This window comes from Protopterus annectens, chromosome 5.part0 (assembly GCF_019279795.1).
Source record: "Protopterus annectens isolate FY-2018-M chromosome 5.part0, PAN1.0, whole genome shotgun sequence".
Classification (NCBI taxonomy): domain Eukaryota; kingdom Metazoa; phylum Chordata; order Ceratodontiformes; family Protopteridae; genus Protopterus; species Protopterus annectens.
The window spans coordinates 507,366,037-507,391,839 of NC_056735.1; the positions used below are offsets into that span (position 1 = coordinate 507,366,037).

Consider the following 25,803-nt stretch of genomic DNA (forward strand, 5'->3'; position numbering starts at 1 on the left):
CCTAATCTGGATGATTGTCTAATTCAGGCAGAGGACGGGGACACTCTTCTACAACATCTGGCATTTGTAAAAAGGCTTCTAACATGCCTAGGGTACACCATAAATGAAAAGAAATCACAACTGGTACCCTGGTACATTCCTGGGTGCAAGCTTGAATACAACTGCACAGATGGCTTACCTCACGCCAGACAAAAAAAATTCAATTGATAACATACTTCAAACAAGTGGCCACAAAAACCCAGCTGTCTGCAAGACAAATTCTGCAGGCTTTGGGGTTCATGACATCATGCATTCTACTAATTCCATATGCAAGACTGCATATGAGGAAACTTCAACGGTACCTAAAAAGCTTATGGAGTCAACATTGTCACAGCCTGGAAACAATGATTCCTCTCATTCCTTGCCTGCAACAAGAGTTCCTTTGGTGGGCAGAAGCCTGTCACCAAAACAAGGGACTGTCATTCATTCTACCTCCTGCCACCCAAACCCTGACTACAGGCACATCAGACTATGCTTGGGGGGGCCCATCTGGCAGGGAGATGCATTCAGGGTGAATGGAGCCCAAATCAAATGCACCTACATATCAACCAGAAAGAAATGCTAGCTGTACAGAATGCTCAGACAACCTTCAAGGACTTCCTTCATCCAGGACAACTACTGATAAAGACAGACAACTCCACAGTTATGTAGTACATAAACAAGCAAGGGGGTACCCACTCCTACCCCCTTTGCAGACTAGCCATGACCTTGTGGAACACAGCCTTGACTTACCAAATACATCTACAAGCTCAATTCCTGCCAAGAAAGCAAAGTACTCTGGCAGATGCCCTAAGCAGAAATCTTATGGACCCACACGAATGGAAACTGGATCCACAAATCTTCAGCATGTTGACACAAAAATGGGGGTGCTCAGACATAGATCTGTTTGCCTCTCTCCAAAACTACCAGTTGGACAGATTCTGCACAAGAACTCATCACAAAAAAGCTTGGAAAGTGGATGCTCTATCCTTCAGCTGGAAAAACCTATCAGTCTATGCCTTTCCCCCTCTGCCTCTGCTCTCCAAGATTTTACCTAAAGTCAGACAGGAAAAAACAAAAATGATTCTGATTGCTCTGGACTGGCCTTGCCAACACTGGTACCTGCTTCTAAGGAATATGTCACACCTTCCTCCATGGTACTTGCCTCAGACATCTCATCTATTGTCTCAGCAGAACTATCAAATTCTGCACACTCAGCTCCAAACTCTGAATCTTGCAGTATGGCTAATCAACTAATTTCATCAATCACATCTCTCAGTAAACCTGTGATGGATGTCATTTTGGAGGCTAGAAAGCCTAGTACTAGGAAATCTTATGCTGACAAATGGAAGAGATTCTGTGCCTAGAACCAAGCACAAGGAATAAACACAGCAATGCCCAATATTCCTCAGATTTTGCAATACTTAACTGAGATGCTTCACAAGGGCTTATCTTTTTCTTTTATAAAAATCCATGCCTCTGTCATCTCGGCTCATTACAACACAGAGCCTCCTCTCTTTTCTCATCCCCTGCTGAAGTAGTACCTCAGAGGGGCCAAATATTTGAGACCTCCCAGGAGAGCACCGACTCCTGCATGGGACCTCAGTTTTGTGCTGGAAAAACTCACCCTACCTCCTTTTGAACCAGCTGCTACTGCAGACATGAAATTTATTTCTTGGAAGACAGCCTTTCTTTTAGCAGTCACGTCAGCTAGAAGGATTTCAGAACGATGGGCTCTATTGGCAGTGGAGCCTTTCATTATCATTTATCTGGACAGGGTGGCCCTCAGGACCAATCCTTCTTTTATGCCTAAGGTGGTATCCAGTGTGGCTCTTAACCAGACCATTCATCTACCAACTTTTTTCCCAAATCCGCAGAACAAGGGGGAGTGGATTCTGCATTCTTTGGATGTACACAGATAACTAAGATTCTACTTAAACAGGACAAAATCTCTAAGAAAGTCTAAGCAGCTACTGGTGGTATTTGCTACAGGGACAGAGGGGAAGGCTATATCAAAGCAGACTATTTCAAAATGGATAAGCCATTGTATTCGTTTCTGCTACATGCACCATGGTAAACCTGTCCCCAAGGGGATCAGATCCCATTCCACCAAGGCTGCATCTACTTCTGCAGACTTTCTCAGAGGGGTTCCTACCAGAGACATTCTAGAAGCTGCTACCTGGAGCTCAGTTCATACGTTCACAAAACATTACCATTTACCTTATAGTTGCTCTGCTCCTAATGCTGTATAATTCCATCCTCCCAGCCATAGCTTTGGGATTCTACCCAAATGTAATGACTGCAACAGTGAAACATGAAGAACATAGTACAGTTGTGTACACTTACCATAAATGTAGATGTTCAAGTGTATTCACTGTTGCAGTTCAGGTTACCCCCTTGCCAGCCCCCTTTCTTTATTATTATACCTCTTCTTTCCTTCACTATGCTCAAAAGTCTTTGTGGTCTATTTGCTTGTAGTTGGAGGTAAATATTTTGTGTTCTAAAATACATGTATATATATATATATATATATATATATATATATATATATATATATATATATATATTTTTTTTTTGCTCCCCATTTGGGAGGCACCTGACATCTGGGGCAAGAAAAACTGATTAAAATGGCATTGGCTGCATGTTTTATACCCCTTACGACCTGACATCATGGAAGAGGAGACAGCAACCAATGCAGGACCCAAGACTTTGTGGCCGACTGAGGGCAACCTGCCAGCAGATTACCCAAATGTAATGACTGCAACAGTGAATACACTCAAACATCTACATTTATGGTAAGTGTACACAACTGTACTTTTGTGGTATTATATGTGAGACTTTTTTGAATGGAGAATTTTTTTTTAGAATATGAAAAAAAAGAAAGACTGTAACTTATGGAGTCTTTATGTAGTTAACATGGAAACAAAAGAGAAGATTCATGTACAATTTCAAACAGAGGTAGAAAGAAAAACTTTGAAAGGGTGTTTGAAAGTTTTATGTCAAGAAGTACTGAGCATTCCAAAAGTTCAAGATAACAGACTGGAGCCTGGGACTGTGATATTGTGTTAAAAACAGAAAGAGAAAAAATCTGATATATATATATATATATATATATATATATATATATATATATATATATATATATATATATATATATACCATGCATGATGAATATGTAGGGGTTGTTGCATAATACTGAGGGCAACCCAAAACATGTTTTTTTTTTGCATTGGAAAAGAAGGACATTTGAAAAGTTACCATGACAAATGAAAACAGAAGAAAAATTAGATAAGAAAAACAATAATAATGAGGATGTAGAAGAAGGTTCAGAAATAAGTGACAAGGAAGACATAAATGGGTAGGTAGTAAAAGGGGAAAAAAGAATGTTAAAGGTAAAAGAGTAAAATACAACAAAAAAGAAAATTTAAAGGGATATATAGAAAAGAATATAAGAAAAGAAGTGGATGAAAAAGAATATATACAGCTAATGATTAGGGCTTGGTATAATAGTTAAGGTGGTTGGCTCACAAACACAAGGTACAGTGTTTGATTCTCATCTTTGGGAAGAAAATTGGTTAGGCTTACAATGGCCTGTTAAGAAAGCTAGCCTAGTAAATAGCTATGAACCTATGGAACCATGAACCTAAGGGAAAATGGAAAATTTACAGTGCTTTCTGTAAATGTGAATAGTATTAAGAATATAGTAAGAAGAATAGGAATTTTGCAGTGGTGTAATGCATGTGATGTAGATGTAATTATATTAGAAGACACAAGATTTTTAACAAATGAGATATTACAGACAGCGAAACTATGGGAGGAAAGATAATTTTTAATTTGGGGAATGAGATGTTCTAGAATAGCCATATTCTGCAGATATACAGTAAAGATATTAAATGTAACTTTAGCAAAGTTGGGAATATGAACAACTGTAGATGTAGATTTAAAATTGAAAGAACAGGTATATGTAGTTAACATTATATGCATATACTAACTATAAAGAAAAGGAAAGCTTATTTCATCAGATTTTAGCCTATCTAGAGATAAATATGAATTTTATAATGACAGGAGATTTTAACTGTGATTTAAAAGACAAGTGTAAAAAGAAAGGAAATGATATAAGAAAAAAATATTAGATATTATAAGATGTGGTAAGTTAAAACTTTGGGACAAAAATTCATGGACTTACAAAAGAACTGAAATAGATTATTTTATTGTATCACAAGGTTTAGATATAGGAGAAAATGGGGTAGTTGAAACAGGACTTTCTGATCATCTTGCAATATGGTAAAGGAAAAAAGAAAACAAGTAATATATAAAAATAGGCAAAGGAATAAAAAGGATAAAGGAGAAAGCATGGAATGAAGAAAGAAAGAGATTTGTAATACAGTTATGGAAATATATTATTATGAGAACATTTTATAAAATTGGTCTGAATGGTGGATGATATTTAAGGAAAAATTAAAAAAATATATCTTTACAGTGGCAATATGATGTGAGAATAGAGAAAGAAATTGAAAGATTTAGAACATAATGATATAAAGTACTTTGACAATGAAAAATACTTATAATAAAGAAATCAAGAAAAAATATAATTGTTACATAAGGAAGGAAAGTTTTTACAAGGAAAAAGATAAGAAGTATTGAGTTGCTTACACAGATTAGTAAAGGAAGATGGTAGTGTAATAACAGAAATAAAAAAAATGTAAAAGGAGAAATAAAAAAATCCCAGGAAATATTATGAATTGTGTAGTAAAATATGTGCATGACATGTTTAAAGAAAAACATACGTGAGTGAAAAAAACATGGAAAGTAAAAAAGTTAACAGAAAAAGAAAGAAAGAAATTGGAAAAGGTGATTTCTTTAAATGATAAGTAAATATAGATCTGTCTGCAGGCCCAAATGGAATAGGGTATGAAATATGTAAACATTTAAGGGATTGTCAAAAAATATATATTTTTAAAGATTTTGAATGAATAGTTACAGTAAATGAAGGTTTTGTGTATAAAGAATTATGTAATGGATACTTAAATTCATATGGAGGAAGGAAGATAGAAAAGAAAAAAACTGGAGACCAATAGTATTGAATAATAATGATTATAAAATTTTTATGAAAATAATACAAAAGAGATTTGCAACTAAAATGGAAAATGTTATGGAAAATACCATATATAGTATAAAAGAAAGGGTTGTCAAGAATTAGTAATGATGGAGAAATTGTGAATAATATTATGAACAGAACAGAAGAAGCAAAAATCATGGTAGGAGATCTTAATAAGGCATTTGACATAACTGGACATAAAATCTTATGGTTAATAATGAAAGAATATAATATAAGTGAGAAAATTAGGAAATTATGTATGTCAGCATATATAATAATAAAATAAAAATACTTGGACTATGATGTAGCAGAAGGTCAGGGATTTACAAGAGGTACATATGATGAGTGGTATAAGATAGGGATGTTCAATGAGTTATATTCCATTTGCATTAGTCATCAGTGCAATAGTATTTGAAATAAATACAAAATGAAGGAGGCGGGGTATATGACACATAAAGGGTTAAGAATTCCTATTCTGTTAACACATGCAGATGACATTATAATAATTGCACAAAAAAATGGATAAAAGAAGTAATAATTTACAAAAAGAAGTGTCTGTAGATGATACGGATGGCTTTAAAGAGAAAAGTAAAGGTTTAGGTGATGTAGTAAAGATTGGGGATATATATTTTACAATTAAATAAATTTCTGTATTAGGTATAAAGTTTGGTAATAAAGATGTCAGTAGAATTCAATGGGAAAAAAGAAATAGAAGAAATAAAGCATGTCTTTTCTGGAAAACATATAAATTATAATTCAGAAAAATGGTGTATTTGATCAAGTCACTACTGATAAGAAAAGTAACATACTTAACAAGTGTATTTTTGCTGTCAACAGCATTTGAAAAGGAATTGTTACAGATATTTTCATTTATATGAGATTATAGATTAAACCCAGTAAAAAAGGAGTATCATGTAAATAAAGAAGAAGGAAGTTTGTGGTTAATTAACCCAGTGGTATACACTACTTCTTTAAATTTGTACAAAGTGTTATAGTGGATAAATGAAAAAGATGAGAGATTATTAGTAAATCTGTATAAATGTAAGTATGATAAATTTTGGGGCATATTAAAAAGAGTAAAAGAGAAAAAAGAGGGGTCTATATTATGTGATTGAAGAATCTCTTCTATGAACACATAATAATCGACACATACACAGCAAACGCTATAAACCGAGAATGGCCACATCCTCGATTTTTTCCTTGGGGAAAGAAAATTCACGTGACTATAAAATAAAAAACAAACTTTAAATCACTTATTAAGTGGGGGCTTTGCCCTTCAAACCCACCAATGCGGGGGGGCTGCACCCACCACACCCCCTAACTAAATATACCAACTCCGAGATCGATCTCCATTGAAGAAAAGGGCAATTGCTGATAACGGCCAACTGAATTTTTTCCCCGAGGAAAAAAATTGAGGATGTGGCTGTTCATGGTTTACAGCATTCACTGTATATGTGTTGATTATTATGTGTTCAAAGAAGTGATTCTTTCGTCACATAATATAGAGCCAAAAAAGAGTGTATAAATGATGAAATAAAATGTTACCAAGAAAAAAATATTTTTTTTTGAAAATAAAATTGATGATATAGGAAAGATAGAAAAGTATGGTATAAGAATATAATGATAAACATTACTATGTAAAACCATGGAAAAATCTAACAGATGAAAAAGTTAAAGCTGTAAAAACAAGAAGCAAGTGGTGTAATCAGAAAGTAGAATGTTAAGATTTTTGTGGAGAATGGTAAGAGATAAAGTTGCCAGTAAAAGGAAATATGCTATATAAAAAGAAAAATTATAGAATATGTTTACATTTTCACAAAGAAGAATCTGCAGAACAAGTGTTTTTGAAATGTAAAAAGAGTAAAAATGTTATGGGAAAAACTATGGAAAGAATATTTTTTTGAAGATATAAAAGAAGTGGATAAAAAACATGGATATGATTAAGTATGAATATTATAAGAATAGAAGTAAAGAACATGTTAAAAGGTTGATAAAAAGTTATTTTATGTTATATGGGTTATGTGGAATGAAAGAATAAATTAAATTATTTTTAATGTTTTAGCAGCAATATTAAGTAAGATCAGATGATGATTATGGAAAAAGGAGTATGGGGGTATAATAGGGATGAAAATTTAGTATAATTGTAAAGGAAATTATGAATATGTCTAAACATATTTGTATATTTATATACTGCACATATGTAAATATTTGTAAATATGCAAATACTTTGTAAATAAGAGTTATTTTTATATACAAATAAAGGACTCCTACTCCTTTTGATAGGTGGCATAGGATCTTTTACATCCACCAACTCATGCACAGGTAACCTCAGTTTAACATCTCATTTGAAGGATGACACACTCAGGAGTGCAGTACCCCCTTTATGTTGCACTGCAGTGTCAGCAATCCATCTACCTCATATGAGAATATAACCCTCAGCTTTCTGCGCTAAAAGCAAGTGTGTTGCCTGTTGTGCCACTGAGAGTACATGAGAAGCAAACTCCAGTCAATCCTATTTATTTTGTACTCTGAAATACCTAGTTACAGATTGAGTATAGTCATCATTAACTTCCTTAACTATTCATTCAACCCCAGGTATGACTATATGGTTTAATAAAAGAGATCTTGTAAGATTGACGTAATAGCTGGTCCATAAAATAAGAAATGAAAGTGACCTGCAACCAGCATGACCTACTAAGACATCAACATGGAAAAAATATGCCATTGTTAACTTGAGCAAAGTGATCATAATATAGAAATCAAAAATATAACATGACAGCCATTAAATCAGTGATTCCTAAATGATGCTATTTCACCATTACAGTATTATGTAAGTACAATATGTTCCTCTGTCATTCAAGTTAAGCTTAAAAGATTTAAGGACCACCATTTGACATCACATCAGGTCACACTAGAGCATGGAGTAGCTATTGTGGAACATGGTCTACTATTTGTGTCAAGTACACACTGTGTTTCCTTGAGGTTAACTGGAGAAATACCCAACTGCAATAGCATAGTACTAGCAAATGAACATTTATTTGTACCACTGAAAGACACTCATGGTATGTACTGTCAGGAGCTAACTCCCAATAAGTAAGCCTTTTGTTGACAGAACTCCAGCTGAATAAAGAGAGGTAAATGGGAATACACAAATCCAGTTTTGATAGCAAGTAAGAATGCAAAAGTTGTGAACCATCTCCACCTGATGGAATATAGGCATGATGGACTGACTACAGCCCAGATGGCCCGTGTCCAAGGAGGACCAGTGCATTTAAGTTTTTGCTCAGGTAACAGTATCATTATTGCACTTGTGGTTAGTCATCAAGTCCCATTAAGTTCTTTTCACAACAAACAACCTACAGTATGTCTTATGTTATCACACTAAGTTCCTATTAGTGAACTCATCAGTGGTGTTTATAGCACACAGTGATTTACTTTGTTTACCACTATCAGAGGAATGTTAGTATACTGGAAGTATCATTTTTTTTATCTGCCTTCTAGGTTGTTGAGAAAGCAGATAAACAATTTGATAAGTCTACTGGCTATATTGTCTTGCTTGGCACATAGTACTACATCTGCCATATTTTACATGCAGATACCAAATGGTTTTATGACAAACTATCTACTCTTATGTAATACATAACTGATGTTTTTGGAAGCCTTCCTTCTATCTGACAAGGTGAGTGCTTCATCATTCTAGCAGTGTGTTTGTTAAATTCTACGTCTGTGTCATAAAGAGATGGTGGATCATTTCCCTAGAAACAGAATGTTGAAAGGGTTTCTCTCGCATTTTTCTAGTTCACAAACAAATAGATCAACTCTATTATATTCTGAATTTCAGACTATTCAGATTAGGAGGCCCTCTGTATGCTTTTTTAAATGTTTATCCAGTGATTTGTCCACCAGTTGTTATTTTAAGGAGTCTACAGTATATTCCTTTGACATATAGGCTATCCTCTGGTATGTTCTTATTTCTGTCTCTCACTGGTACTGCTTATGATTTCCAATTCACAACACTTGTGTTTGGCTTTGTGTCTTTCCCTAGGAAATTTAATAATTGCCAGTCAGCAGTGATAGGCAGGAGCAATCAGAAGTTACAAGTGATGTTATCTGTATTAATGACTTGTGGCTTAGCTTATAAGTTACCCAAAGCACAGGCAGCAGCCAGAGGTGTGATGGCTTTGATTGGCATTATCATAATGCAGGACATTTCCACTTTGCTTTCTTCTGTTTGCTTCAGCTTGCTAAGATGCAGTTAGGTTATTTTGGGCCTCAGGATTTTTGCCTGTGCAGCAGGTTGATGTATTCCTCCATCTGGACCTGTTGCTAACCTGCTGTTCCTGTGTACAAACATGTCCTCCGACAGACTGTAGGTATTTTCTTGTGTAAATATGACATATCTTAAAAAGCAAATTTCTTTATTTCTAAATTACGGTTTTGCAATATTTTTGTAGTTAGGCTGTAGAATCTAATGCATAGAGACTTCACTGATAAAACAGAAAATGCAGATGGCAAACAAAGTGAATAAATGTCCAGGACACTGAAATTGCTGTCAGTTTCAGAATGTGCTTTGTGAATGGAATTTACTAAAACTCTTGACAGCATACTTTAATAGACTGATTGCTTTAGCTTAGATGATGTCATATGGCACTACCATGAAGTGAAACACTGTGCTGGTGTTTCAAGGCAAAGCTTCAGCTGTCTAGGCTGAGTAGGAGTTAAGTAGTGTTAGCTTTCACTATTAGGGCATTTTATTCTGAGAACTGCACTTATCATAAGAGTTAGCAGCACTGTAATGAAACAATAACTATCCACTGCTAAAAGTTCTAACATTTCTTTTCTTTTACTTACTTGCACTTGTCTAACCTGTGTATAGCACTGAAACATTCAAAACCATAGGGAAAAGATCATTTATCTTTTATTCTGTTCCTGGAAAATGTCTCCGTTTCATTCCAGACCAGCTAAAGCTGCAGTAGGAATATAAGCTCCCCCTCATAGCCTCAGCCTCAAAAAAACTAATCTACTTTACAGTCCATTAAAAACAAAAACTGCCAATTCATTTCCAACCCACCTCCCTTAGAAACACCACTGCATCACCTTTTCCATTGCCAAATGGCTACCAGTCTCCTGCAGAACTGAACTACTCCTAGGGTCTGTTCTTTCCAAACTACTTCAGGCAGGTGCCGTCCCACCTCTGGTAGCCAAACGCCATAATAAAGCCACCTCCTACAAACTACACAATCTCTCCCATTTAACTCCCTCACTCCAGAAACCCCAAACTAAACTGCACTGTACTGACCATTCCTTCTCCACTCTTATACTGAAGATCTGGGTATCTGTCCCTTCACCTAAGAGAAGCCTACTCTTTCCCCATGTTCAGAGCTTAGTTCAAAGGATTCCTCCATCAAAAAACTGACTGTAAGTGCTTTTCCACTGGAGAAATAAACCCACTTGCATCACTCACACTTTGACCCTTTCTTCTCACTTGCTGCTTCCCTCTCATATTTTCTACTAAAATTATTTCACATTTGTTTTTCTACTCTGTTGATAATATTTACACACCGTATCAATTGTCTATGGGATTATGTGGTTTCTTTGGTTACTCTGAATTTGTTCTGATTTTGTTTTTTTAATTTTTCATCTGGTTGTGCCAACAAATGGCCTGTTGTGATGAGTGTACTACCCTGGTGAACAACTAAATTAATAAATAAATTCATTAACAAGCTTCAAATTCCCACCAAACATAGCTAACTCCACTGAATGCATGCAAACATATGCCACCACACTATACCAGAATGTAAACAGCTGCATAGATGCAGCTGTTTACTCTAAGAAAAAGTGCAGAGCAAAGCCTAGAAACAGCCCCACATGGTGGAACTGTAATATCAACAAGCTTTGCATTAAATGGAAGATAATCTTGACCAGAAGTAAGAAGATAAGTTGCCAGAATGTTAGAGCCTTCATCTCTGAAATTAGCAAACAACCCAGGAGCTCAATACAGTCCTCCATAGCCAAATATGAAGCTAAAATAGATTTCCAATTCAAAGACAATCATAAGGCTTTTTTATTACATTGATAATCTCAAAAGCTCAACCCAAAAATGTACTGAGCTAATTGTGCACAAAGGTACCTACATTGAGGCTGAAGATATTGCCAACCCACTGGCAGATGAATTCGGCTCTAACTTTATCCCACTCTTCCCTCCATCTGTCTCTCAAGATATATCTGAATATAGCTCACCACCAACTGTCATACAAGGCTTAGTCCTAAAAGCGCTATTTAAAGCTAAAAAACTCCATCAGTGGGTCCTGAAAATGTCCCTGGATGTATCATAAAAAGCATGAGGCATGATTTAGCCCACTCCACAACAACAGTATTTAGCCACAGCCTCCATCCAAGTTTTGTCACAAGTGAATGGAGAACAGCTAGAATCATTCCCCTGAATAAGGGAAGACCTTCTACTAACTGAAAGCCCCATCACTGTAATTGGTATTCTACAGGCTGCTAGCAGGTGACTTGTGTCTAGCACACAAGGCATCCTTAGACCCACTACTAGTGGATTTACTACACATTAGCAAATCAAATGGCATCAAAATAATAAGTCTGGGAATTGAAACCTCTTCTGCGACATTCACATCCCCCACAAGGACTGACAAATCTTCCAAACGTCAGTCTATCCTTGACTAGATTTTGGTTATCAACCCCTCCCTATCATCTCAAGCAGGTTGTCTTCCTGATGGCCTGAGTGACCATCAGCTAATCTTTCTTCTACAAATCCATACTTACCAAAACAGCCAAACCACCTAGCATACAGTCAGAAATATAAAATGCTTCAGTCCAGATAGGTTCATCTCCGCTGCAAGTGGTAACCTCTCAGATAGCTACACCTATAAGATGCTGTGAACTCCTTCAACACCGCTTTCTTAGATATATTAAACTGCCATGCTCCCCCTAGAACCATTCGAGTGAAAGCTAACCTTGCATCTTGGCTAAATTTATGAATGCAAATCCTTACTCAAAGCTAAAGATAAGGCCTGGGAACAGTTTCACAAAAACAAAACCCAAATCACAAGAAAAACATTCTTAGTACTGCAAAACAAAGCTGAAAATCTAGTAAAGTTGGACAAAGTCAACTACTACCACAGTATCCAGATGAAACACCAGAATAACCCTCAAAAGTTCTGGGCTGCAATTAATAATATACTTCTACCAGGTAAATCAGATACCCCCACTCTAACCTCAGCCAGCAGCTTTGGTAATATATCAACCCAATTCAATAAATACTTTACAGAAACTATCCAAGCCCTTGCAAATTCTCAGAGCATCTCCAACAATTCTGCTCCTTAAGCACCCAGGCACAGCAACACCTCTCAAAATAGACCCAACCAGTTTATGTTATGAGTGTCTGTTGATACTATAAAAAAAATACTCCCAAAAATTGAACCTAGTCACCCTAGCCATAGACAGCCTCCCAGCCAACTTTCTGCAAATTACAGCAGAAGCAATAGCATACCTAGTAGCAACACTAATAAACAAGTCAATGTCTGAGGTCCTGGTACCTGTTATCTGGAAAATCTCCCACGTTACATTTTTACACAAGGGAGGTAATTCCACCAAACTTACTAATTATTGTCCAATTGCCATCCTGTCTCCCTTATCTAAAATACTAGAGAGAGACGTACATACCCAATTCATGGACTACCTTTCCACACATAAATTATCAAACACTCAGCATGGTTTTTGCCCCTATCATAGTACCACAACATCCCTATTGTCCTTTACTGATACAGTGAGCCACTGTAGAAGTCATGGTCAGTTTGTATCTGCCATATTTTTGGACTTGTCCAAAGCCTTTGATATGGTAAATCACAGTAAATGCATCAATGTGCTCTCCACCCTAAACTTTAGTAGCTCCTCTATCACTTGATTCCAAAACTACCTATCAGAGCATCAACAGGCCATTCACTGGCAACACCACCTTTCTCCCAGTTGCCTTAGGGGCTCCACAAGGCTCCATCCTTGGGGCTTTACTATTCTCTCTATTCACTAACCACCTCCACACCTCCACACTTCATGCCTGAGTGATACAATATGCAGATGACTCTACTCTAGTATGCCCAGCCTCCTTCCTACAAGACCACCAAACCTTAACTCAAGATTAATTTCTGTCTGTTGAAGCATGGTTCACCAACTTCCAACTCATTCTAAACCCCAATAAAACAAAGCTCCTTCTCTCTATCCAACAAGATCTCCCTCATCTTACTTATCTTTCAATATCGTATTCAAAAACAAAACTATTATCACCGCAGTAACTCACACTAAACTGCTAGGTGTCAAAATTGACAATAACCTGAAATTCAACATTCATGTTGCTCAAACCATTAAGAATGTCCACAAGAAACTAGGCCTACTTTACAGAGACAAACAACTTCTAACTAGAACCACAAAAGCTACCATCGCGTGCACACTCCTGTTAACTCTCCTGTATGCCTTCATAATTCTAACCAATTTCTGTAAAACTGATCTAACCAAGCTGGAATCTTATTACAATAAAATTGCAATGTTTAGTATTGATGCCACACACAGGTCACATCACTGTACATCTCTTAAACAACTAATATGGCTAGAACTTCCTCAACTGCTACACTATAAACAATTAGCCTTTGCCCACAAAATTATGCATCAACCTGATAAAACCCTTCTCTCCAAAGTCTTATACAACCATACAGCACTTCTAGATCCCACCGTTCCAGTAACAAACTTCTTCTAAAAACCATCAAAGCTAACAATTCAGCTAGGGAATAACTCTTCTCAAACTTCATTCCTAAAATGTGGAATAAACTGCCAACCCCTGTTGTCTCCAAGCGCTCTACAGTACAATTTAAAAAGCTCCTAACAACACAATTAATAAACACTTGGTTCTGTTCTTGCAACTCTCGTGGATAAGGCAAACTTTAGTCTGTTTAACTACATATTGCTCAATGAGTGTTATTTTACACCAGTCCTTGACCTCATTTGTAATGAAACTGGTTATCTTCGTCCTTTAAATTGTATATATTCTTGTACCACATATTATGCAAATGTTACCTCTAAAAAACTGTATTGTCCATCATTGTGCAGCTGTTGATTGTGAATGCTTCTGTAATTCCTTGCAAATGCGTAAACTTCTACAGTGCTTTTATTTCTAATAACTGGAGCTTTTCTCCCCATCTCTCTGCTGAAAAAGGATCTGTATCCAGATGGACTTTCCCAGTAAACAAATGTAAAATAAATAAATAAATAAATCACCAGAATAGTTAGGAGATTTGTCTTGCAGAAGACACCTTTGCTCTGGAACAGACTATCCTCATCCATGTAAAATAAAGCTCATCCCAGTCCATATTAAAGTGAATTTAGATGTATGGGTGGGAAACTGAAACTGTACCCCAGGACTGTCCATGTACTGCTAATGCATAGAGGTAGCTCCTAAATGCTTTATTCCATGAATGTGTCCCCTCAAGTTATCTGTGGTATGATGCCAGTTGTTCTCACTAGGGGTAGTATATAATTATTGCTCTTGGGATGGGAAAGGCCCATCTAACTCCGAATTGTACAGTTTAATTCAAGCACCCAAATTGAAATTCACTAGGCTTAAAATGGCCCACAAGGGCAGATAGCCTGATACTTACTTATGAACCTGTAAACCTGTTTGACATTCTCTGCAGTACACTGTAAATATTCTCAGTCCTTTAATTGAATAACTCAATATCTCTCAGTTTTGTGCTGTACTGTGTGGGTTCTTAATGTCAGTGGTCACTCATGTTATCCAATGCCCTCGCCTCCTGACATGGGTGTTTTTCAATGAGTGCACTTTTGCAGAAGAACACTTTGGCTATGACGCTCCCCTGGCTTTTATTCATTTTAGTCCTTTTGGAACTGTGTGAAGGCCCTGCTAAGTACTGTACACTATCAAAAGCTAGTAACTGACTTTGTTCCTTTCTTTGTTATTTGGACCTGAATCTGTGGATTTGGATCTGTCTCTCCTTATTCAGCTAGAGTTCTGACAGAAAAAGGCTTACTGGCTGGGAGTTAGCTCCTGACACTATGTACCATGAGTGTCTTTCAGTAGTACATAAACTGCTCATTTGCAAGTACTATGTTGTTACAGGTAGGTATTGCTCCAGTTAACCTCAGAGAAACACAAGCTGTCTTTGCCACACATAGTAGATCATGTTCCAGAGTAGCTTTTCCATGTAATACTGTAGTCTGCTGAGATGTCAGATGGCAATTCTTAAATCTTCTAGGCTTAGCTTGAATGACAGTGGAGCATATTGCATTTGCATAATACTGTAATGATGGAACCAGCTGTATCAGTGTGTGGGTCTAAGAAATATTTGGCTGTATCAGGGTTCTTGTTTGCATTGTACACACTATGAGGTTGTGCTTTTGCACCCCTTTCATTATTTTACAGGAGTTGTGGAATGTCACCCCAAGAAATGGTGATACTGATAATGGTCAGCAGCATTTCAAAATTTCTTAGACTTTATGTGCTGAGATACAGTATGTACTGTGATGAGTGCACGTTAATATCCCTGTAAATCCCTGACCTTCTGCTACATCATAGTCCATGATTCATAGGATTATGATTTATTGACAGTGCTGTGGATCCCTATTTGCATTCCAGCTGTATAAATGGGCTCTTTCAGGCACTCGGTTATATATTTTGCAACCCCATTGTGTCTAAATCCCTTTGTGAAGAACTCTGGCTCTGGTATACAATATAGAGTGTGCACTAACCAGTATGAATGTGTGCCATGTTTACGAATAGTGCTCCGTCTTGGCTTCCTTTTTAATTTATTTGTATTGATGTATTTCCTTCCTTACTTATTATTTATTATATGTTTATATGTTTATTTGTTGACTGGGTAAGGTCACTGGACAAATTGTTCCTTTTAAGTGCAACCTGGGAACACTGCTTGGTTAAGTGATTGCTCACAGTCAAACAGTAGGCAAATTGAGATGGAAGGAATTAAACCCTGTACCTTTTGGTTTAATTTAATTTGACTTGATTTAACTTTAATGGCTGCACTATACTCTTGCAATTCCTAATTATGTTATTGAGAAACAGTTTCCATTTTTGTTAAGATGGTCTTAATACTCCTTGATTTAACCTGTATCCCTACATAAATTATATTGTTTATTAGAAATCAGCAAAAAATTCCAACTGCTCTCTGTTTGTAGCTGACTGGTCAATTTGGTCTTGTCAAACTCTTATTGTACTGAAAAAGCGTTAAGAACTTAATGAAGTGCAAAGACTTATCCAATTCCCATTCTCTGTATTTAATTACAGTAATGATTATGGCATTGTCACTCTAAAATAAGATCTGGAAAGTGTTTTATCTCAAATAATAATTTGAAAGGTGAGACTGGGTATACATCAAAAAGATTAAATTTCAAAAAAGGCTATCAATATTCAGGCAACATAGCTTTGAATTAAATAAAAAGGTTTGGATAAGTATTCATACACACACTTTAAAATAAATGCTTTTTCGCTGTCTTGATATGAAGAATGCAGTAACTTGTGACTACACACATCCTCCCTCTAACCAGAAGTCCAACTGTCTAAGTAGTTTATTCAAGTCTTAACCTCTTGGTTATTAACAGAGGACTTTTCTGATCTGTTTATATCTGTATTTGTAGGGCCCTGAATGTAGGCATTATACCATTTAATGTGCTATCACTAGCTGATTTATTTATATATTTTCTGAGACCATAGAGCCAGGTTTTCAAATAAAATGTAACAGAAGATTTGTACTAAGAGGTTTTTACAGAGCTATGTTATACAGCATCATTTGAAGAATGCACATTATATTCCAGCAATTAGTGCTTATGATTTAAATAGCTCATGCAAAGTCTTCTTTTGTCTGAATAACATCAGTGCTGTGTTAATATATGTAATGGAATGGTTCCAATACAGCTGTTCTCTAGATTATTTAAGCTGTTTCTTATGTTAGTGTCAGGGCATCAGTCAGGGCTGGTTACATGTTATAAGAGGTGTTTCCATGTGAAACAAGGCTAAGCTATGGACTGTACTATCAGGCATGAAAGATCCAAGAAATGCCATAAAATACTCTGAAAAACTTATTAAATTCACATGAGTTCATTTTTACTCCATTTGGAAAGTTCCTGGAATTGACACTATAAGTGAAGTCCACTGCAACTGCCACATGTCATGTAGTTGCAGAAGTCAGAACTGTAGTAGACAAGTGGTTAGGAAAAACAATAAATGGTGTATAACAAAATGTAAACTATATCTGTGTCAGCAAGCTGCGTAACTGTACACTTACACATAAAACTAATAATTGTGTAATGCATGTTTTTTCAAAATGCAAAATGTAAACAGAAACGCAAATCTCACTTTTGTATTTTTCTCTCATTTCGGAAGTATCTGTCCAGAGTGTGACAGTTAGAAATTAGTCAGAACTTCTTTGGCAGGCAAACATTTCCATGAATTTACTGCATCAGCATAATATTCCTTTTTAACCATAAATTAACAACCTTGAGTTGATTATGTTAGAAAGGAGATGCAGGGTTTCAAGTGACTTACCCTTGACATAAAATACTTTGATGTTTTCTAGCATGGGCTAAATGGCATTTTGACTTGTTAGTTACTAAAATGATACTTTTAAAACTAATCATTTGTTATCTATTAAGGAACTCTTTCTCATCTTTACCTAAACAGTTTCTTATACAAACCCCTTATTTGTTTTTGTTTTTTGTAGTTTAACAAATAATCTGAACATGATTATCTCTCAAATGTTGTATTACCAACTGAATGTTAGATTCTTGCCAAAATGTGATTGGAGCAAACATCTGACAGAGTTGGTAAGTTGAATGTAGGCCCAAGACTTTTGGTGCAGTTTACACAAACCAGATGCGATGCAACAAACTGCAGCATGTCTGACTAACATATCCCTTCAATGTTACACACTGCCAAAACAGCAACTTACAGAATCACAACCTTCTTGACTGACTGTGACTTGCTTATATAGTGCCATTTGAGACCACATATTATGTTGAATGTACTGATAGAAGTAGTGTCCAGTGTGATAGTGATCTGTTACCTGAAAACATGAACTTTAATGTGACAGCTTTGAAGTTGCATATAAATGTTGATGGGGACAGGGTTGGTTGATGATTTTGTAATAAGAGGGTGTGCAGGAAGTATATGAATGGGCGAGGCTTACTGGAATGAGGTAAGACTATATTCTGACATGCCAAAGACAGTTTATATGTGATCAGCCTAAAGCTTTGGTCAGTCACTTTTATCCACAACCTTAGTACCATGCACTGTAGACACTTTTTTGACAATGTACACCTCAGATGTTCAATTGTGATTAACATTGCTGAAATTAGGTGAAATGAAGCCCTAGAAAAGGGACTCCATGTTGCCCTGTTTTACACTCTGGTCTCCCTCCGCTCACGGTTTTCTCTTGGTTTCTCCTAACCTTGCATCTATACACCATCCACATAGACTTCCTTTTTCCTTTCTTTTCACACTTTGTCTTATACTTTAACTGCATTGTAAAATGTTGGATGAAGTAACTGAAATATTTGAGAGAAGTTTCCAAAAGCCATAATGTTACAGATGCTCTGAGTTGCATTTTATAATTTTGTCCCAACACCTTTGATCCAGTGGTGATCTGAACAAAACTTATGAGTAAGGAAAGAAAGTAAGAATTTACTTTTTTCTTTCAAGAAGGGAATAAGCTGTGCCCCAGTCTGCTTTTCAAAGCTGACTAAATAGTAGTTCCCAACAAACAGAGAAGATACATCCTGCAAGAGTACATAAACCATATCTGAGAACAGTGCCCGTCTCCCTACCCTTGGGAAAAAGCTAGCAATCTTCTGTCTACTTCTCATGTGTTAGACTGAGAAAAAAGTGAAATGCCACATGGCAATAGGCATATATTTCTACTTTTTATGCTCATACATATGGTTAGCATGCCTACTCACCCCTAATCCCAAAAGATAGTCAATTGTTGTGTTCTCCTCTTATGTTAGACTGGGACAAAAGTGAAAAGACAAGTGGTCACATCAGCTGATGACTGCCTTTATTACAACATACGTTATAATATTGCTTGACCAGTATTTAATATAAAAAGATACATATATGTCATCATTTTTCTTCATAAATTCATTTTTGTTTCTCCCCATAGATTTGGTGCTTAGGCAATGAGACCCGATTCCATATAAACAAGACGGTGGATGCTGCTATTCGCTCAGTAATGATTGGAGGGCTTTTCCCTGGTATCCAGTATCGAGTGGAAGTGGCAGCTAGTACGAGTGCAGGTGTGGGAGTAAAAAGTGAGCCGCAGCCAATTATTATAGGTGAGTTACCTACACATTAAGTCACTGTCTTAACTCTTATGCTTCCATAATCATACTGAGAAATAGTCACATTGCATTCCTGTATATCATTTCTGCTGCTGTTGTCTGGATAACTTGTCTTAGAAAGGTAAAGATGACTTAATTAATTACGAATGACAGAAATTAATACTGATACAGTTTTCTCAATTTCTCGGGTATAGCAAATTACACAGTAGTCTGGAGTGGAATTAGGTTCTGCTGCATACAAGAGTGCATATTATCTGAAAAGGCTGTTGTTAAAAGTAGGGCTTCTAGTCACAGAGATCAGAGATGTCTGCATTTTTGTGGAAATGGATTTTAAGGATGTGGGCAGAGACTCTTGGTGGACCGTTAACAAGGTGAAGGTGTGGAAGTATCACAAGATCAAAACAGCCACTGTAAGATCTGTGGATTTACACAAAAGATACAAGGAGCCAGTTCGTGGGCTTGGGGCTTGCACTAATATATATCTATATATCTATATATATATATATATATATATATATATATATATATATATATATATATATAGATATCTATATATCTATATATCTATATCTATATATCTATATATACATATATATATATATATATATATATATATATATATATGTTTGTGTGTGTCTTGTGTGTGCCTTTGTGTGTGCAATGGTTATGTGAGGCTGAACTATTAAATTTGCAAGGTCAAGAAGGCATAACATTTAGTTAGTTTTCTAGATATGCTGACTTTTCTTGTTGATACAGAGTCTGCTCTTTAAATTTTCCCTTAGAACTAGCCAGTTTTTTAGTTTTAACACTCAAATCTGTTTCTTTGAGCTCAGCACTTGTTCAGAACTCGTTGTAAGCACTAAATAAGCTACAGATTACTACAGCACTCAACTTTCCTCACTTGTCTAGAGGAAAACAGTTTTTAGTACTTAATAAATAAGCACCTATGCAGGCATATCTAAGGGTCAGCTCCCAGTGTTTTCTCCTGTGTACCTGATGAATCTGGGCATCTTGGGACAATGCAGCAATTGCTTCATGTACACAGACAACCCTCTCCACTTACCACCCAACACTACAACCTGTGAGAGATGCACTTATATAGCCAAACTGGAAGTAAAGCTGTCTTCACCCAAGACTGGTCTAGACAGTCAAGAGGAGAAGGTAACCACTTGCACCACACCACAGTCATCACATAGTCCCTCAAAGCCTACACCACCAAGACACACACATAGCAACACAAAACACACACCTACATTTGTGGAGGCTCTCAATAAAAATATGCTCAAGCAACAGAGACCTCCAAAGCAGAAACACATGCAACCTCAACCCCCCAACATAACCCATATGGCCCATAGCCCACAAATTCAGTGTGCCACTCAACCACAGCCCATAAGGCATAACAACGTACCCAACACTCTAGACATAGGTGACTCTATAGTCAAGCACACTGACGTTCCACTCACCAGGCTAAACAAGGAGAAAGTTATTGTCAGCTGCCTGTCAGGTGCCAGGATCTGCCACATAACGCACACACTCAGGTCACTCCACAACAAGTACAAATATGACTCTGTCATTGTCCATGTTGGTGTGAATGACCTGAGACGTACCTCCCTGGACTACATGAAAAGAGACATGAAGGAGCTCTCCGATCTTGTAGCCAAGGCAGGTATGACCCTAGCTCTGAGTAGCATCCTGCCATCACCCAGAATGATACCACAGTACAAGGACAAAATAATTGAATTCAACAATTGGCTAAGCTTCTGGTGTCATTCTAAGGGGCTCCAGTATCTGTCTGCCTGGGATGTCCTGATCGACAGGCCACGATGCTTTGCCAGAGATGGCCTGCACATGTCGCCCTTGGGATTCCGGATACTGGCTAAGGCTCTTGCCACCCCTGTAGTGCCTTTTTTAGGCAAGGTTCAAATGACAAATTCACCACCGTAACAGGTACAAGCAAGCAAAATCTGAGGGTAATGTTACTCAATGCTAGAAGCCTAAACCTCAAAATGCATTCACTCAAGGCAGTCCTTAAAATGGAGAATATTGACATCTGTGCAGTGACAGAGACCTGGTTCAAGGCTCCAGAGAGTACCCCTGCATTACCAGGCTATAATTCATACCCCACCTTTTGACCACATAACCTGGACCGAAACACTAAAGGTGGAGGTGTGTCCATATTCATTAAGGATATCCACACCTCCAGGCTAGTTGCTCAGCATAATGATTCCGAGATTATCCAAGTGCAACTAACTCTGGGCAAGACCGCAATCCAAATTGTAACTTGCTACAGATCCCCCACCATGCCCCAGGATTCCCACTTCTCATTTCTTGATACATTGGAAAATATTAGGGTACAACCCAACACCCTAATAATGGACAATTTCAACTACCCCACCATTAAATGGGAAAAATACTCATGTACCAACTCTTTTACTCAACGTTTTCTGGAATTCATAAATTCCAATGCCTTGGATCAACTTATCCACACCCCCACCAGGGGTATCAATGTCCTAGACCTGGTCATTTCCAACATGGGCGACTGCTGTTCCACACCAGAGGTCAATTCCTTGTTGGTCAGATCCGACCACAAGCTAATCAGCCTAGACATCCACATCCTGCCCCCGCCCCCCATTAGGGAAACCACTGTAAAAATTTCTCCAAAGCCAACTTCACGCTTCTTAAGACAGAAGTGGCAAACTTCACAACACCTATGCAGACGGACAGTAGAGATACGACTACTGAATCCTACACAAATGCACTTAATAAGCACTTACACAAGTGCATGGATCATGCTATCCCATACAGAACCAAGATGCTATCCTCCAAAAAAGGAAGTCAATCTGGTGGTCCCCTCCCATAAACAAACTCTACAACAGAAGAAAGAAACTGTTGCAAAAAAGAGTAAAATCCCATGACTGGAAGAAGTCCCTGGTCAGCCTCAGTAAGAAGCTGAAATCCCTTATAAAATCCTCCAAAGCTAGTTATGAAAACAAAATCGCCACTGATTCTAAAGACAACCACAAAGCATTCTGTAGCTATGTCAAGAATCTCAATGGCAACACTCAGATCTGCTCTGAGTTACAGCACAATGGCACTAAATATACAGAACCAACTGATATTTCCAACATCCTGGCAGATAGGTTCAGTGCTAACTTTACCCCTCCCTCACCCCCCTAAGGGGCCCATCTGTATACCAGAAGAATGCAAAGTTCCTGTAATCACGGCTGCACAGGTAAAAAACACACTCTTCAAAGCCAAGAACACAGCACCCATGGGACCTGACAACATCCCAGGCTGCATTCTACATGAACTACAGAATGAACTGGCACCCCACCTAAGCACCATGTTCAATCATAGCCTCACCACAGGCTTTGTGCCCACTGAATGGGGCACAGTGACGGTATGCCACTCCACAAAGGGGGAACCACCACGGACCCAGGGAACTACCGCCCATTAGCCTAATGAGCCTGGTCTGCAAGGCCATGGAACTTATCATCATGGAACTTATAAACAAAGACATTGGTAATCTCCAAACTCTAGACCCCACCCAGTTCAGGTTTGTAGAAGGCAGATCATGTCTCCTAAACCTGATTGACTTCTTTGAAGCAGTCACCAAAGCCGTAGATGAGGCTAAGATGGTTCACACATCCTATCTAGATCTTTCCAAGGCTTTTGACACCATCCCCCACTCTGGAATTATAGATAAACTCACTAAACTAGGTTTACATCCCTATGTCACAAGATGGGTTGCCAACTGGCTCACTGACAGAACCCACACTGTGAAAGTAGCAGACTCCAAATATGACTTCAGACCAGTGACAAATGGAGTACTGCAGGGTTCAGTCCTGGGTCCTCTCCTGTTTGGTATCTACTTTTCTGAAGTACAGGCTAACACAGAAGGTCTTTGGCTAACAAAGTTCACAGATGACTGCAAACTAGGAGCCATAATTGAAACTCGTAACGATGTGGACATCCTACAAAAGGGCCTCACTGAAACAGATGCCTGGTGTCAAAGCCATGGCCTCAAGCTCAATGCCAAAAAGTGCTTTGTCATCCCCTTTGGTAAAAACTCTGTACCCATGAGCTACCACATAGGTGGTAGTCTACTTAATACCGAAAGTGTGATAAGAGACCTTGGGACACAGGTGGACAGTAGTCTCTCCTTTGATAATCACATCGCCACAGTAGTCAGGAAATCCTTCTACATGGCACACCTCATCACAAAATGTTTCTTATCCTGGAAAAAAGAGGTCATTGTTCCCCTCTACTCATCACTCATTAGACCCATTATAGAGTACAATGCCCCTTTTGGTATGTACCTCACCAGACATCTACAACAACTGGAAAGGCCGCAGAAATACCTCACAAAGAGGATTACTGGCCTCAAACAGATGCCCTACGCAGACTGTCTCAAAAAACTCCAGCTTTACTCCATCACATATCGCCTACTCAGAGGCGATCTCTGCCTAACATACAAAGCTACAAAGCTATGTCAAACCCAGAACTGTTGGACATGCTCCACTTAAAGAAATCCCAATCCATCCGAGCTACATGCTCTAGGGACCTAAACCTTGTCACCACAATAAACAGAACATGCTGGGGGGATAGATTCCTGTCCCAGAGACTTCCCATACTCTGGAAGACTACCTATCTATGTCAAACAAAGCTCCTCATTAGCACTCTTCAAGAAAAATCTTGATGATTGGATGGAAAATAGGAAATTCACCCTGGGATCACCTCTGTGGCTTTGCTCGACAGGGGCACAGGAAAATTATTTTCTTGGGTGGCGAAAGCCAGGGTACTGTTTTGGCTAGGCTTGTATAAGCCCAAGGGCCGATAGCCTAGTACCTACCTATGAACTAATGAATATGAGAAAAATTATTTTGTGCATTGGTTTGGAAGAGTTGTCTCATAGTACTTGTGGTTTCACAATATTCACATAGTAATGAAGGCATTTTTTTCATATAGTAGAAATGAAAAACACCATTTAAAAATCCCAGTGCTCTTGCAAACAAATTTGCAGTATCTGTGAACAATGTAGAAATAAAACAAAATTGGATTACCAGACTTCACTTGCAGGTACTATTTAGAAGATGTATTAGAAATCGAAACTGTAAGAAAGAGACAATTTGATCTCAGATTTTTGTTAAACTGATCTACTGCAAGCACTCGCAATTCCTGATGTAAAAATAAACTTTAAAAAACAAGCTGAAGGTTATGCTGCTAAATGTTAAGAGTCTAAACCAGAAGCTGCACTCACTGGAAGCAGTCTTCACCCCGGAAGATGTTGACATTTGTGCAGTCACTGTGAGCTGGTTTAAGGCTGCAGAGAGCACCCCAGTAATACCAGGTTCAGACCACACACTGAAGGCATGAGCACTAAAGAAGGTGGTGTATCAATATTCATTAAAGATAAATATACCTCTAGATTGGTTAAACAGCAAGATTCCCTTGAATTACTTTGTGTAACTGACTGTAGGTAAGACCCCTCCTCAGGTTATTACCAGCTATAGGACCCCCTTCATGAATCAGGACATCCATTCAGCCTACTTGGATCTACTAGAGTTAATCAAGATACAACCAAACACCCTGGTTTTGGGTGCCTTTAATTACCCATCCATAGACTGGATAAATTATACATATTCTAACTCACTTGCCCAAATGTTTCTGAACTTCAATAACTCCAATGCCCTGGACCAGCTGATTGACACACCCACAGGGGGCTCAAACATCCTGGACTTGGTGCTCACCAACATGGGGACCGTTGTACCACCCCCAATGTGTGGCCTTCTCTGCTAAGATCTGACCTCAAAGCAGTTTCACTAGAAGTAACTATGACACAAGACCCCCCCCCTCAGTAACTACTAGACTAAAAAACTTCTCTAAGGCCAATTACAGCCTCTTATGTGATGGCATTAAGAGCTTCATAGCCCCTCTCCTCAATGACAGAAGAGACACCTGTGCTGAGTTATACATTAATGCTTTATACAAGCACCTGTACAATTGTATTGACTCTGCTGTACCTGATAGAACCAAAGCAAGATCTTCAAGGAAAAATAAACCTGCCTGGTAGAGAGCTGCCATTAATAGACTGTATAATAGGAGAAATAAATTTCTGTCCAAGAGTAGGAAGGAATGGTTTCAAAACTGGAAACACTCCCTCCTCAACTTAAACAAGCAAATAAGACTCCGTATGAAGTCCTTCAAAGCTAATTATGAATCCAGTTTAGCTACCCCTAACTAAGGATAACCACAAGGTGTTCTTTACTTATATCCGTAACCTCAAAGGTAAGGCTTAGATATGCACTGAA

The 25,803-nt window shown here is 37.7% G+C and overlaps 1 protein-coding gene across 18 annotated transcripts in view; it reads left to right on the top strand.

Moving 5' to 3' along the window:
- The window catches only part of ROBO2 (roundabout guidance receptor 2), a 1,870,921-nt gene that overhangs the window by 1,578,944 nt on the left and 266,174 nt on the right, over nt 1–25,803 (top strand). For all 18 annotated transcript variants that reach the window (XM_044072440.1, XM_044072432.1, XM_044072427.1 and 15 more), the window contains one exon: nt 19,315–19,486. In XM_044072440.1, coding sequence (XP_043928375.1) covers nt 19,315–19,486 — 172 coding nt within the window. The remainder of the gene's footprint in view (nt 1–19,314; nt 19,487–25,803) is intronic.